The 15,909-nt window shown below is 33.6% G+C and overlaps 1 protein-coding gene across 1 annotated transcript; it reads left to right on the forward strand.

Moving 5' to 3' along the window:
- The first annotated feature begins 1,684 nt into the window (after positions 1-1,684).
- Positions 1,685-15,383, forward strand: DIRAS2 (DIRAS family GTPase 2). Its single transcript, XM_003759492.4, has 2 exons — positions 1,685-2,220; positions 14,633-15,383. The coding sequence occupies exon 2, from the start codon at positions 14,670-14,672 to the stop codon at positions 15,267-15,269; it is 600 nt and encodes a 199-aa protein (XP_003759540.1). The 5' UTR covers positions 1,685-2,220; positions 14,633-14,669; the 3' UTR covers positions 15,270-15,383.
- Positions 15,384-15,909: the final 526 nt, after the last annotated feature.

Consider the following 15,909-nt stretch of genomic DNA (forward strand, 5'->3'; position numbering starts at 1 on the left):
TATTTTTTTTTTTGCCGGTATTAGTGTCCTAGCACTCATCATATTTCTGGTACATATACTTAAAAATTACTTAATAAATATTTTTTGTTGGCAAAACTGCCACATCTTCTTAGTCTCCTTGACTGGATTTTTATCTTGGCTATCCCTTCTAACAACAGGTTTCCTTTAGATTCTGTCTTGAGTCTTTTTGTGTAATGAGCACGTTAGCACCCAGGATACCTTAGAATCAGCCAGAGTCAGGATAAGCAAAAGTCCTTGGTCTTTATTCTTGGTCTTTAGAGATAGGATTGATTTGGATGGAAGTAGAATCTCCATGACCTCCTTCTTCCTCTTCTACAGCCAAAGTGACCCTGGCTAGTCTTATTCCACCTCCTAATACCTCCTACAATTCTCTGTATATACCAATTATTGAACCAGCACAGGATAGTGGGAAGGGCCATTTTCCAAGTATATGCTTATAGAGTGTGTCCAATTGGTAATTACCCTTAAGTGCTCTGTTTTCCGGACCCCAGTGCATAAGTTTCAGCCCTCTACATTTTTGTCTTCTCCCTCAAAAAGATAATTTTTTTCTTTAATTTTTATTCTCAACTTATCACTCTCAGTTCTCTTGCCTTGCACCTTAGGTATTATCCTGTACTTACTTTCTCTCTCATTCCATATCCTATCAATTGTCAACTCCTGTTATTTCTGCTTTCCTTTACATCTCTTTCTGATGTACTTCTTTCTGTCCTCTGATTCTGCAACCACCTTGGCACAGCATTTATGACTATATTCTTAAGCTATTGAAATTCAACTGCTTGGTCTCCCTGACTAAATCTCTCCTCAATTCAACCCTATCTTGCACTCAGCTATCAAGTGGTTTTAATAAAAACCACTTGACTATGTCACCATCCATTGCTACTCAAGTGGTTTTCTATTACCTTTAGGATCAAATATAAAATTCTCTGTTTAGCTTTTAAAGTCCTTCATAACCCTTTCCACCTTTCCCTTTTTGAATTTTACTTCATGCCATATATTCTGTCATCTAATGACTCTCATGTCTTTCTTTGTTTTCCCAGGGATTAGCACTGTGTCTGGCTGACATAATAAAATTGACAATACAGAATTTAGGAAAATATGTGCTATCATTTTTACTTATTATATATGTATGTATATAAATAAACATATAAATATAAATACATATGTATATGATATGTATATATAGTAATTTTACTGTGAAGTTATTAAATGGAGAAAAATTTCTAGTCCTTACTAGCTTAGTTATTTTATTAGCCTGAATATATACAATTTTTCTTTAGGAGAATTAATTATACTCATTAATTACATATTTTATACATAGTGGAGTAACATGTCATATAAAAAGAGTAAGCATAAATTCTACATTTGAATACAGAAAAGAAAGCTCATATGATGAATGTCAATTATAAAACAAGGATAGTTCCATTTGCTTTGAAAATTTGGGGTATGGGATTCTGTTAGTATTTGGAATAAGAAAGGAAGTAAGTAGCAACAGTAACATAAAGGTAGTGATGCATCATAGCAAGTATCAGCAAATCATTTAATTATCATAATGTTTTGCAAAGAAATGTTTACCTTTGCCTACATAACCAGAAAATTCCAGTCCTTAAAAAAAATTCTAAAAACATTCAGTAGGTGGCACTTGCAAGCTTGGTCGAGCTTTTCAGTCGCCATTTAAACAGTATCAAAAGCAGCAGCTACAGTTAGTCCTTTCCTGAAAGCACAAAAGATTGCAAGAAACAAGGAGTGAATGGGAAAGGAAAGGACAAAATAAGGAAGAAAAAGAGGGAGGAAGGAAAAAAAAGGTGGAAATGAGGAAATAGAATATAAATTTAACCAACAAAACCATTAGCTATAGAGCAAAAATAGAAAGAGGAGTCAGCTAGAGCAAGAGTGAATAGAACCACATTGTGGAGACCAGCTGTACCGAAAGAAGAGTCAGAAATAGCAGTTTAAGAGAGACTAGGTACAGAAAAGCTTCGAAGCAGCAGCAGCAGCCACCACAGCCGCAGCAGCAGCAGCAGCCAGGGCTACAGTTTTTTGAAAATCAAGCAGCTTTCTTTTAGAGGAAATCCTGATTTTGGAGGGCTGGCCTGAGGATAAAGGGAGAAATTGGTTTATTTTTTTTTGTTTGTTTATTTGTTTGTTTTGCTATGAAAGAAATATATTGAAGATTATTTGATAGAGTGTGTTCCTTCTCAGGTAAATAATTTCTTATTCATTTTTTCTATTATTTTACTGAATATGTATGTGATAAAAGTTTACATATTTTTCAAGTGCCTACACTAAAATGCATTTAGAAATTTGGAAAGACAAGTACAGTATGAATTTTATCTAGCTAAAAACTGCTTTCCTTGTAATTTGATAATATAAAAATATTGTCTCAAAAAAAAAAAAAGAAAAGAATAATAATTCACAGCAGAAAAGTGAGAGTATCTCAAATGCTATTCCTTTCAAAATAAGATTTAGTGTTTTGGGAAAGCTCATTCTGTGGACTCATTCTTGAAAGCTCATTCTTGCTCCTGCTGATGAGGAAGCTTTTTCTCAGTTGAAAAATAGAGGTCCTAACATCATAGCCAAAAGGGAAATGCAGAACAGCTTGCCAATACAGAAATAGAACATGCCATTTGCACTCTTGTAGAGACATGTAGAAATCAAAGCTTAATTGCATTTTTTTCTCCTCAGATCCTTTCCCTTCAAACCTAACATTTGAAAATATTCAATTTTCTTTTATAAGTATTTCTTTTTTTGCCTTTCTATAGGTTCACAGATAGTCTAACATATTCCTTTTGGCTTGTAGAAAGAAAGAAAAGAAAAACTTTAAAGTGATTTTTAAAAAATCCCCATTTAGTGCTTAAGGAATGTAGCTCCATGGACTTTTATGTGCTAGTTCTTTCCCCTGGAAAATAGAAATATGTTTCTATTTATCTTTTGCAAGATTGGGGTATAGTTTGTCTACTATATCTAATTTTATTTCTTAGGGAAGCTTATTGAGGTTAGAATGAACCCATAAGGTCTTTTAGATAAAGAAAGGCCAAAATAAGATATAATCGCTTTGGTAGATTTTCTTTCATAAATTTTCATTTGTGTCTCAGCTGCTCTTTTTCTTCAGCTTCCTTTTTTGAAAGAAAAACAGTTTTTAAAATTTTCTTTCTAACACCTCCATCTCATGAAGATTTGAAACATAACTTTCCATAAACATATCAATGATTTTTTACTTCAATGTCATCCAGAATTTTTCTAAGGAAGAATGAAAGTGAGAAAATGGAATTAGAATTAAAATAATTAGTTGGTGGTTAGTTGACTGATAGTGTGTATTGGTCTTAAGGATTGGAGCCTGAAGTGACTCAAAAATAATCAATTTTATAATACCACATTTGATACATCCTGTTTGGTCTTGCAGATGTGATTTTCCCCCATTTTAAAGATGAGTAAAGCAGGGAAATCTTGTTAACCCATTAAAATCTTGCACATTAAGATTTAGTTAGAAAAGAAAATAGATCAATCAGTTTTGTAAAAAGAAAAAAAAGAGGTTCTTTCATTAACTCCTAACATTCTATATTATGACAGTACTGCCTCAGTCTGTCTTGGCTTTATTTCTTCTATTCAGGCGGGTTAATTAGTGTTTACATAGAAGTCACTGTTGCTCTTATGAATTTCTTCTGTAATTACTGGAAAATATAAAAATTCTGGTACTCCTTTCTTTTTACTGCTTTAAGATGGTCCTATAGCATCATAAATTTAATTCTGGGTGGCTGAAGAGACTTCACACATAGATTGAAAAAACGAATTTCATCCTTCAGTGAGGAGAGAAAAATCAACCATTTTATAAATTTTATAGATTCATGAATTATGCAACTCAGGCTGATTTGAAGCTGATCTTACTAATAGTATACACTCACAGCTAGACTACTGAAAAAGAAGCCTCTTTTCTTTTCTTTTTTTTTTTTAAAGTAATAGCTTTTTATTTTCGAAATACATGCAAATATAGTTTTCAGCATTCATCTTTGCAAAAGCTTGCGTTCCAAATTTTTCTTCCTCCCTTTCCCTCCCTTTCCCCTAGATAGCAAGTGATAGCTATGTATAGCTATGTATAACTAACAATATGTGTTAAACATGTGCAATTCTTCTATACATATTTCCATATTTATCATGCTGCACAAGAAAAATCAGATAAAAAAGTTTAAAAAATGAGAAAAAAAGCAAACAAACAGCACCAACAAAAGGTGAAATTACTATGTTGTGATTCACATTCAATCCCTAAAGTCCTCTTTCTAGATGCAGATGGCTCCCTCTATCAGAATTTATTGGAATTGTTCTGAATCACTTCATTGTTGAAAAGAGCCAAGTCTGTCAGAGCTGATTATTATGTAATCTTGTTGTTGGTGAGTATAGTGTTCTCTTGTCTCTACTCCACTTAGCATCAGTTCATGTAAGAGACTCTCCAGGCCTTTCTGAAATCATCCTGCTGGTCATTTCTTATAGAACAATAATATTCCATAACATCCATGCACCATAACTTATTCAGCCATTCTCCAACTAATGGGCATCTAATCAGTTTCCAGTTCCTTGCCACTACAAAAAGAGCTGCTACAAGCATTTTTGCACATGTGGGTTCTTTTTCTTCCTTTATGATCTCTTTGGGATATAGACCCAGTAGAGACACTACTGGATCAAAGGATATGCACAGTGTGATACCTCTTTGGACATAGTTCCAAATTGCTCTCCAGAATGAGGACCTTTTTTTTCAAAACAGGCAGTTCTCCTACCAACAAGGCAATTACTAGGACAATAAAAGATGTTGTTCATTACATTTTCTGTAACTTTATGATCATATCATATCAACGAATTATAAAAGAATATATGCTTACGAACATGTCTAACAAAATGTTAGCCAAAAGGATGTTAATTCCCAGAAGTAAATAATATATTATTCAAAACCAATGGATTTTTAAAAATTATAAAATCATTTTAGGTAGAGAAGGAGAAATTTTCTACATCTTTTGAAAAGAGAAGATATAGAAAATAAGGAATTTTTTAAATTAAAAAAATATGAACTAAAATAAACTTAAGTCAAATTACAGTTATTGTTTAGTTAGAGCTATCAAATCTGTTGTTTTTTTCTTCTAAGATAAGTATTTCTGTCCTAACACATTTATTCTGGAATAAATGCTTGAGGAGACAAAATAACATCTATCTCATTGAACCCTATGTTTATTGTTCCTAAAATGTGGAGACCAGGTTCCAATATAAATGTGTTCTTATAACCAAATATTCTTCTGTGAATAAAAACTCTCTCCTTGTAGAGAAAGGCACAAATTAAAAGTACAATAGTTGTGAAATATATGTGTAGGGGACACATGATAAAGAACTTCATGAATGGTTGGCACTGGGGGTGGGTTTTTTCTCTTTAAGTTCCTGAAGGTGAAGTCTGCTATACTCTGATAACTGATATCTTTCAAGAATCAATAGCTATCATTCTTTCCACCAAAGGAGTCATACTTTTCTATAAAATGGTTATCCTTCTCTGTTTGCTTGATATTTTTCTGTTTATCATTGATATGTTTCTCTACACCTCTTTGGATTCATTGTACCTTGCTGGTCCCTTTTCCACAAGGAAAGTCAATGGAAAAGGATGGCAAAGGAGAGAGATAAGTGAAAACACTCTTCTCTCCTCAAGAGGGTCCTCTCAGGGGTTTGGATAAATTTGTAATTTTCAATTCCTATACTGGAAGAAAATTCCCTATTTTTTCACCCTTGGCTGAAACTCTTTGGAGTAAGAATGGTTAGAATTTCTCCATGACCTTCAAATCCATGGTTGACCTGTTTGTTAGCCAATTAGCTGTTCAGTTCTTAATCCAAATAGAGTCTGAACTTGAAAAAGGGATCACAGCCATAAACAATCATTAAAATAAAAACAATATTATTAGTTCTGTTAGTTGATTAACTGGTTGAGGCTAGGCTATTGAATCACCTAGGTTACTTTTATTCTGGGGCATTTGCCTTAGTCTCCTTTCTCTCTACGCAATTTCTTTCACTGTTTTGTTTTTCAAAGCCTCACAGGTTATATAAGACAATACTGGAACTATATAACAGAGACAAAATCCCTACTCAATCTATTCCCTTTAAACAATCTATTCCCTTTAAACAATCTTGTCATTAAAGTCTTGGATAATTTCTATTTATTGACACATTTTTACTAGTACACAAAATTATTTTAAGGCTAATTTAGACATTTTCAGTATACATGGAGTTATATGCTAAGTCTGTGAAACAGATGTAAGCACTTTCAAACTGCATGATATTTTTGGTTTCATATTGTTTTTTATTAAGTCCTTTCAACTGTTTACATAGGTACAAAATAAATAGAAGAGAAATTTTAAGCCAAAATAATAGAACATCATAGTTATTAATTTGAATGGTGTCTACCAGAAGCATAATGATGACATCATAAGCTAAGGAATATTCCAGCTGGGACTAGGCCTTCAGAATATGAATTATCTAAGCTACTCAAATTCCCTCTTCCAGATGGCAATATGTAGGAAAAGAAATCTCTATTATAAAGAGAAAGGAGAGAAAATAATTTCCTATTCTGTTTAATTAAAAAAGGCTTTGATTTGAGTTATGTTCTGTGGTTTGGTTTGCTTTTTTTTTTTTTTTTACGTATCAGAAAGATATTTTGGGATCAGATTTTTTTAAGTGATCAGAAAATGTGGTTTTGCAAGATTCAAAGCATGCCATGAATGTCCATGTAGTTTTCAGCAGACTATATAGTGGGCTACATTAAATCATATCCACTATTCTAAAATTAACTGTTGTTTTCCAATTTGGTTATTTTTTTCCTCAGTGATTCCAGTGTATAAAAAGGGGGCATCAAATAATGTGGCAGTTAAGAGTTTTTAGTATAATATTTATATTCATAATATTTTAATAACATTTTTATTCATAACTTTATGTGTATGTATATATATGTATATATATACACAGACACACATATAACATATGCATATTATTCAGTTATTTTTCAGCCATATCTAACTCTTTATGAGTTTTGGGTTGTTGTTTTTTTTTTAAGCTTTTCTACCTATATATGAAATGTCATATATATATAATATATAATATATATATTATATATATATATAATATATATTAGATAAACGGTATATGTTTGAGTATGTACATACACTTCTCTGGAGAATAAGAAGTGACATATGTTATGAGTTCCATCTTTTTGATAAAAAAACAGACTTCCCATATAGAGCAGTCTTCATTTCAAAATGTTTAGAAAACAAAACAAAAAATCCTAATAAAGTTTTTATTATGGCTTTTAGTGCATGAAGAATATTATTTAAACCAATATCCTCATTCTATAGATGAGAAAATTCATGGTTTAATGAAAAATGATTTAACCTTTGTGTCAGATTATCTGGGTTTAACTCCTAGTCTGTTATTTCCAAGTTGTGCGATTTAGTCTTATGTCTGGGTTATAACGGAAGTGCATTCACTTTTCCAGGCTCCCACTCACTGATAGTTATGAACTGTATAAAGAGGACTGACTTGTTCTTAAAGAGATTTGAAAGAAGGATGCCAGAAGAAAGAGTTTGTCTTCTACTTTGAGAACTTATGGGAAGATACTAGCATTAACATAACCTGCTTCAGTCAGAAAGACTATGAAGTGTTACTAATGAGGAGTATCTGAATGAAGGATGATGAGTCTCTAGTGCTGAGTGTAACAGAAGTGAAACTGCTTCTCAGAGACATTCTCCTTTCTCCAATTCTGATTATGGACAAAGTCTCTCAGTTATGCTCTATTTCTGGTGTTTAAACAGGAAGAGCCTTTTCAAAGGCTCACAGGTTATATAAGACAATACTGGAACTATATAACAGAGACAAAATCCCTACTCAATCTGTTCTTTTTAAACAATCTAGTTATTAAAGTCTTGGATAATTTCTATTTATTGACACATTTTTACTAGTACACAAAATTCTTTTAAGGTTAATATAGATCTTTTCAGTATACCTGGGGTTATATGCTATCTGAGTCTGTGAGACAGATGTAAACACTTTCAAACTGCATGATATTTTTGGTTTCATATTATTTTTTATTAAGTCCTTTCAACTGTTTACATGGTAGGTTTGCAAATTTTAGTCCAAAATAATAGAACATCATAGTTAATTTGAATAGTGTCTACCAGAAGCATAATGATGATATCATAGGCTAAGGAATATTTTAGTTGGGACTAGGCTGTTTGTGTATGCTCACAGTAGTTCCTCTTTACCCCATGACTTTTGTCCATGTGACTGTTTATTCTGACATGCTTTCAATATATCAGCAGCCACTAACCTTTTGGTTCTGTGTTATTACTTGGGTGATAGGGAAGGAAACAAACATTTATACAGTGTCTACTATGTGCCAGGGATTGTGCTTACCATTTTAAACAAATTTATTTAACAAAAATCTCATCCTTACAATAGCTACATAAGATAGGATACTAATTATTTCCATTTTATAATTGAGGAAACTAATACAAACAAACAGAGGTGAAGTGACTTGACCAAGGTCACAGAGATAGCAAGTAGAAGAGGTCAGTTTTGAACTCAGGTCTTCCTAACTCAAGGACCAGCACTTCAATCACTGCATCATCTATCTATAGCATTTGATTAAAATTTGCAAATGATGTATTCTGGAATCGTGGGAAGTGGTTGAGAAAAATAAATTCTGCTTCAAACACTCATTTGAATTTGTATGAATTTGTATGTTTCAGTGTTTTTCCCTTTATAATACACCACTATCTCCCTTCCCTTGTTAACTCCACTGGAACCAATCTCTGACCTATAGGTAGCCACAGCCTAACAGCAGGCTAGAGACAAGAGAATCAGAATTAAACAAAAGTTTAATTTCAGGGTGAGGAAGGCGGCTTGCAAGTGAAATCTACCTGAGAAGGAGGGCTTATAATTTTTGTCAGGGGGAGGGTTTAAAGCACAAAAAACTACAAAAAGGTAGGACCCAATACAGTCATTCTTAGGTCTTGAATTCCCAGGGCAGGCCCATTCATGCAAGCATTTTAGGGATAATGGAGACATTTTGGGGTCCTGTGGGAATAAGGACTTTAAGTTATTAGAATTGTTGAGCTTTGTGTTTGTCTCAAGTTGTTAGGGTCATTGAGCTTTGTGATCGTCCAGCAGCTACAGAACTAGTTAGCAGAGGAGGAACGAGAATAAAGCACCACTTTTAGTATATTTTGCATATCCTAAGAATTGATTGATAATTTTCTGCTGCAGCATGTTAGCTGCAATATCAATTCCAGTGGGATTTCCTGAGAAAGATCAAAACAGTAGAAAAACTACATGATTTTGCCAAAGAGTGAGATCATCCAGAAAGTAAATTACAAAGGATTGTTGTTATCCAAGCTCAGGATACAGCTTGCTTTGGGGGCCTTAGCTCTGGAAAACATGGTTTCTCCTAATATCTTGATACTCTCTTGCTTACTTTTATCTAAAAAAAAAGAGGGGGAGGAAATGAAATGGAATCTTATCAATTTCCCTTTTATTTGTCATGAACATATTTGTAATGACTATCACCCTGTATTCAAGGGTGATGTATCACTTAATCTAAGATACTTGTCCCCATCATTCTAGTTGTCAGGGCTGCCAGTTGTCAGTCATCTTAACTGAATATAACTATAGCATCTATGTAGGTGATTGTCATGTTCAAGCATCTGTATCTATGGCTAGGATAAATCTACCAATCAAATCACTGAGGTCTATCTATTAACCTTTGAGCTGTGTCTTCTTGAATCATTTTTATTAAAATTGTGACTTTAGAAAAGTGTGAAGGAGGTAGGCAGTTTGGGCACCTAAACCTACTTTCTCTACATTTTACCTTCCAAAACTCATTCTCTTTTTACTCTTTTCCCCATCAATTTAGGTGTTATGAGTGAACTGGGCAAATCAGGTTATACCACAATGCCATTATCTTGCAAGAACTGTTAAATGGCTAACACATTTAAATGATTGTTAGAAATATGTTTTCCTACATTGTAGTTTTACTTTGTTTGAAGTCACTCAATATTGATAGACTAAATAAAAGAAGAAAAAAAGAAAAACCCAATAGAATAGTGGATATTTCCCCCTAGAAGCCCTTGAAAATCCATGAAGTTTTTTGAATAACCAATGACAGTCAGATCCACATTTAAGGAAAATCATTGGCAGCTGTATAGGGATAAATTGGAGAGAGAGAAAAACTTGATGCAGGGAGATCAATTAGTAAGCCATTGCAATAATTTAGCTATGACAGCTGTATGACTACAAAGATGTCAGACATAGAGAAAATTGAAGATGTGAAGATGGCAGGTTTTGGCAATTGATTGGATCTGTGGGATAAGGGAGAGTTAAAGTCAAGGATAATTCTAAGGTTATCAATTGAAAAAATGATTGCGTACTTGACAAACAGGGAAATTTGAAAAAGAATTTTTGAGGAAAAGATCTGCTTTGAACAAATTTTAGTTTGAGATATATCTTGGAGGATCAAAATATACAAAAGGCAGTTAGTGATATGAAAATGGAACTCAGGAGAGATTGTGTTTGGATGTAGAGAACTGGGAGTCATCTACAAATGAGATGGGAAAACTGAGGAAATGGGAGGGGAATAAGTACTATACAGACAAATTATTCTAGGAGCTCATTGAGAAAGGCAGAAGAAATATAGTACAAAAGTTTGAGGGGATTACAGGATTTGATGAAGGTTTTTTAATATGCAATTTTTGCAGGAAGTAGGGAAAGAAACAATTGATTGGGATAAAAGGGAGTTTACTAAGAGAGCAATCTGCTAAAAAGGATGGGATGAAACTTGCCTATAAACAGTTTGATCTTGACAAGGGGGCAGCTATTTATTTAACAAGGGACTGGAGGAAAGGAAGAGAGGAAGGTAAGTTCTCGTCAAATAAAAAAAAGGAAATAATTGGAGATGCAATGGGCTTTTTATTTTTTAAAGTCTTGGATGTTTTTATCCTCTTGATTCTTTGTGGAAAGAAAAAGGAAGCAAATTCGCTCACATAATGAGGATTCTTTTTGTTTTATAGGTTGAACTGGCCACTAAAGTTCCTTCTGTGTCTCATATTCTATGATTCCTTGAACCTGAGGGAGCCACACAGACACATTAGAAAAGAACTAATCTCTTGCATTGTTTGCCTCAAAAAAGAGACAATTTGAGATTTCTAGAGAGAAAAGAAAGCCAAAAGTCTGGATGGCAGGCAGCTAAGGAAACCTTTGTTAAATTTGAGCTTGATATAGTGTGAAGATTGAAAGTAATTTATGAAGGCTAAAAACATAAAAAGTGTCTTGTATTCAAGACTGGGGTTAAACTATATGTCAGCTACTTTGCATTCATTTTAAAATGATTTAGCTGTGTATATTTTATTCCCCCCTCCCCAAGACTATAAGTTTCTTGAGGGTAGCAACTATTTTCTTTTTACATTAATTTCCTCAACACTTTGCACATAAACCTGTGTTTAGAAAAGAAAGAGGTGAAACTATATGTTAAGAATATATTTCCTTTTTAAAAATGGGCATGGTATATCATCTTTTTTTCATTTTTTAAAAATAATTACAACTTTTTATTGACAGTACATATGCATGGGTAATTTTTTTTATAACATTATCCCTTGCACTCCACCTTTGTTCTGAATTTTCCCTTCTCTCCCTCCACTCCCTCCCCTAGATGGCAAGTAGTCTTATATATGTTAAATATGTTATAGTATATCCTAGATACAATATATGTGTGCAGAATTGAACAATTCTCTTGTTGCACAGGAAGAATTGGATTCAGAAGGTAAAAATAACCAGGGAAGAAAAAAAATGCAAACTGTTTACAGTCATTTCCCAGTGTTCCTTCTCTGGGTGTAGCTGATTCTGTCCATCATTGATCAATTGAAACTGAGTTAGATCTTCTCTTTGTCGAAGATATCCATTTCCATCAGAATATATCCTTATACAGTATTGTTGTTGAAGTGTATAATAATCTCCTGGTTCTGCTCATTTCACTCAGCATCAGTTCATGTAAGTCTCTCCAAATCTCTCTGTAGTCATCCTGCTGCTCATTTCTTACAGGACAATAATATTCCATAACATTCATATACCACAATTTACCCAACCATTCTCCAATTGATGGGCATCCATTCATTTTCCAATTTCTAGCCACTACAAAAAGGGCTGCCACAAACATTTTGGCACATACAGATCCCTTTCCCTTCTTTAGTATCTCTTTGGGATAGAAGCCCAGTAGTAGCACTGCTGGATCAAAGGGTATGCACAGTTTGATAACTTTTTGGGCATAATTCCAGATTGCTCTCCAGAATGATTGGATTCATTCACAACTCCACCAACAATGCATTAATGTCCCAGTTTTCCCACATCCATGGTATATCATCTTTAAACATAAGATTTAGAGGCTTAAGGGAAGTTAGAAATGATGTAGTTGAACTCCTTACTACAGAAATTGATCTAGTTGAATCCCCTATCACAGAAATTGAAGCCTAAGGAAAATTAGTAGAGCCCTAGGTTTAAGTTAAGATTTTTTAACTTGGAGGTTTTTGAACTTTTTCATACACACACATACACACATACACACATATGTATGTATATGTACATATGTCATTATATTTTAATTATTTTCATTTACAATCTTATGTATTTTATATTTAAAAACATTCTGAAAAGGGATCCATATACTTCAGCAGACTACCAAAAAAGTTCATGACTTTAAAAAGATTTTTAACCTTTTAAAAACCCTTAGACCAATTCCCTATCCAGAATAATTGGATACTTCCAAGATAGTTAATGATGAGTTCTTGAGTAACTGGGATGCAGTTGGCAGAGTAAGAATGAAATATTGTTCAAATTGCTGCCTGGGTCAGGCAGGGAAGGGCATTAATCAGAATCAATAAAGTCTCATAGTTCTACTCTTTGTGACAGACAGTCCTATCTTGCTATGTCCAATCAGAAATCTGACTTATGTCAAGTCCCCAAGGCTGAATTTCCCCTACAAATCTGTCCATGGCTCATGCTATCTTTGCTGAACCCCTTTGGGTTATATCCACCACTCACGGCACTCTGCCTCGTAGTGTCTTTCTCTTCACCCTTCCACTATGCCTCAGAGTATGTGTCCTTTCATCCATCACCGGGCCTCTATTCTTTTCTCCTTTTTATAGCTATCTTACTCTTTTAGGCTGTTAAATCCCTTTTTTTAGGATTTAATCTGCTAGTTGGTTAATTGTAAGGTCCACTAGGGAACTTGTCTTTTCCATCATTAATTGTTAGAATTGTTAAAATTCCTTTCCTTGCTCTCTCAACTGTTTCATTTTTATCACTCCTAATGCCTACTATATCTCTTCATTTTGCCTGTAATCTCTCCTAAATAATCTTACTTTTTGCCAAAGAGAATGGCCACTGTGGGATTCTTCACATGACTGAACCCCAACATTTGGTTCCTTTCCCCAAACATATCATTTGGGACTAGCAATTGCTTTCCTAAATCACCTCATTTGTTCCTGATCATATCAGTTAATATACACTTTTATTAAAGTGGAAAGACTTTGCTTACTACATAATGTTTAATTTATATTTTAAAGTTTAATTTTGAGCCTTCAGGGATACCTTTGGTGAAGACACAGTAAAGATCCCAAATTATGTGACTTTAATATTTTAATTCAATAAGAAACATTATTTTCTCTGAGGTTTTTTGGTAGGTTTGGGCATTTTCATGTGTTGTGAAATTTACATCATGCTATTAAATTGCATTTTCAATATATAATTGAAGCATTGATGCATCTGTATAGTGTGAATTTTTTTAGCTATATTTTGTATGTGTTACTTGCTATTTTTATCTTCTTTGTTGCCGCTTTGTATGCTTAATCAGAAAGCTTTTGGAAAAACCCTAGGAGAATTCTGAGAATATTAAGAGAAAATGAAAGCATCATCAAAATAACTTTTGGAATGGAAAATGGAAATTGTGATTTTGAAAAAATGCAAAACACTATATCAGATCACTGTCTCAAGAAATCAGTGACAAATAGCAGAACAGGGATTCAAACCAACTCTGAAGTCATTTTTCTTTCTTCTATATCACAATGCACCTCCATCACTGTTTCTCTCTAAGCAGAAAAGATAACAATTGTTATGGTATTATTATGAAACCCTGTATCTTAAGGTATCTTCTACCTTCCAAATTAAAAATCTCTTCCTAAAGAAGGGATGAAATCAGAAATCCAAGATTCAAGTCCAGAAAGAACTAATATTAATCTTGAAGTTAAATTCTAAGGTTTTTAAATTGGATAGTAGAATTTCAGATAGTTATATATCTCAGACCAAACAACCACCAAGTTGGTTAATTTCTGCTTTTTTTTTTAAAACCCTGCTTAGCCCCAGTGTCTCCAGCTCCCAAATCAAGAACAGTCGCAACAAAAATGAAATTAAAGTGGGTACCTTTTGTTAAGCCTATTAAAATTGAGTTTCTCTATATTTAATCAAAGAAGTTAATTGTTTGCATTTTCAGAAATGGATAAATATTTCTTGTCTTTAGAAATTAATTGTGTCAAATATGTCTTGTATTCCTTAGGTATTTTCCAAGTTGAGCATTAAAGTTGTCAAGCAAAATGCCTGAACAAAGCAATGATTACAGAGTGGTGGTATTTGGAGCAGGAGGTGTTGGCAAGAGTTCCTTAGTTTTGAGGTTTGTGAAGGGCACTTTCCGAGAGAGCTATGTTCCCACAGTTGAAGATACCTATCGCCAAGTGATTAGTTGTGATAAGAGTATCTGTACTTTGCAGATCACTGACACAACAGGCAGCCATCAGTTCCCAGCAATGCAGCGCCTCTCTATTTCTAAAGGCCATGCCTTTATCTTGGTTTATTCTATCACAAGTCAACAGTCCTTGGAAGAACTCAAGCCCATCTATGAACAAATTTGTCAGATCAAAGGAGATGTGGAAAACATTCCAATCATGTTAGTGGGAAACAAGAATGATGAGAGTCCAAACCGAGAAGTTCGGAGCAGTGAAGGTGAAGCTTTGGCAAAGAAATGGAAGTGTGCCTTCATGGAGACTTCAGCCAAGATGAATCATAATGTCAAAGAACTTTTTCAAGAGCTACTAAACCTGGAGAAACGCAGGACTGTGAGTCTCCAGATTGATGGGAAAAAAAGCAAGCAACAGAAAAGGAAAGAGAAGCTGAAGGGTAAATGTGTGGTCATGTGAAAGCCCCACCGTCCATATTTCTTGTTTCTACATGCCCTTTCTCCATCCTCACTTATGTATATGGTAAAAATAAGAATGTCCAGTGATTAAAGATAAAATCCCATTAACGGAAAATGTTTGCTTTAATAGAAACATATTCTTTTTCACAAAGAGAGTACTGACTTAATAAATAACCACCAATCACTCTGCAAGTTCATTAATTCTGTCAGGAAATAAAAGAAAGCCAAAACAGTTGAATGTTCTGGCTAATTAATTATATGCTCCAGTAAGTGTCAAATACATAGGATTATTATTTTGAATTAGAAAAAGGTTCTCACAAATTCTAAAGAATGCTTATTATATAAATTGACATAGCTATCTAAATATCTAAAAATATCAAAGCAAGGTAGCATCTATTTATTTCAAGATAGTTATATATATATATATATATATATATATATATATATATATATATATATATGATATTTCTTTCAGCTCAGTCTATGGAGCCCTTATTTTCATGGCAAGATTTGGGGTGAAGAAAGACACTTGCGCCATTTAATGAATGAGAATGGTCCTTCCCACTTCAAAAGTTGCTTGATTCTCATTTTCACATTTCTCTGTAGCTTGAGGCTTACTAAATGCTTTATTATGAGTTTTA

This window comes from Sarcophilus harrisii, chromosome 1 (genome assembly GCF_902635505.1).
Source record: "Sarcophilus harrisii chromosome 1, mSarHar1.11, whole genome shotgun sequence".
Lineage (NCBI taxonomy): Eukaryota > Metazoa > Chordata > Mammalia > Dasyuromorphia > Dasyuridae > Sarcophilus > Sarcophilus harrisii.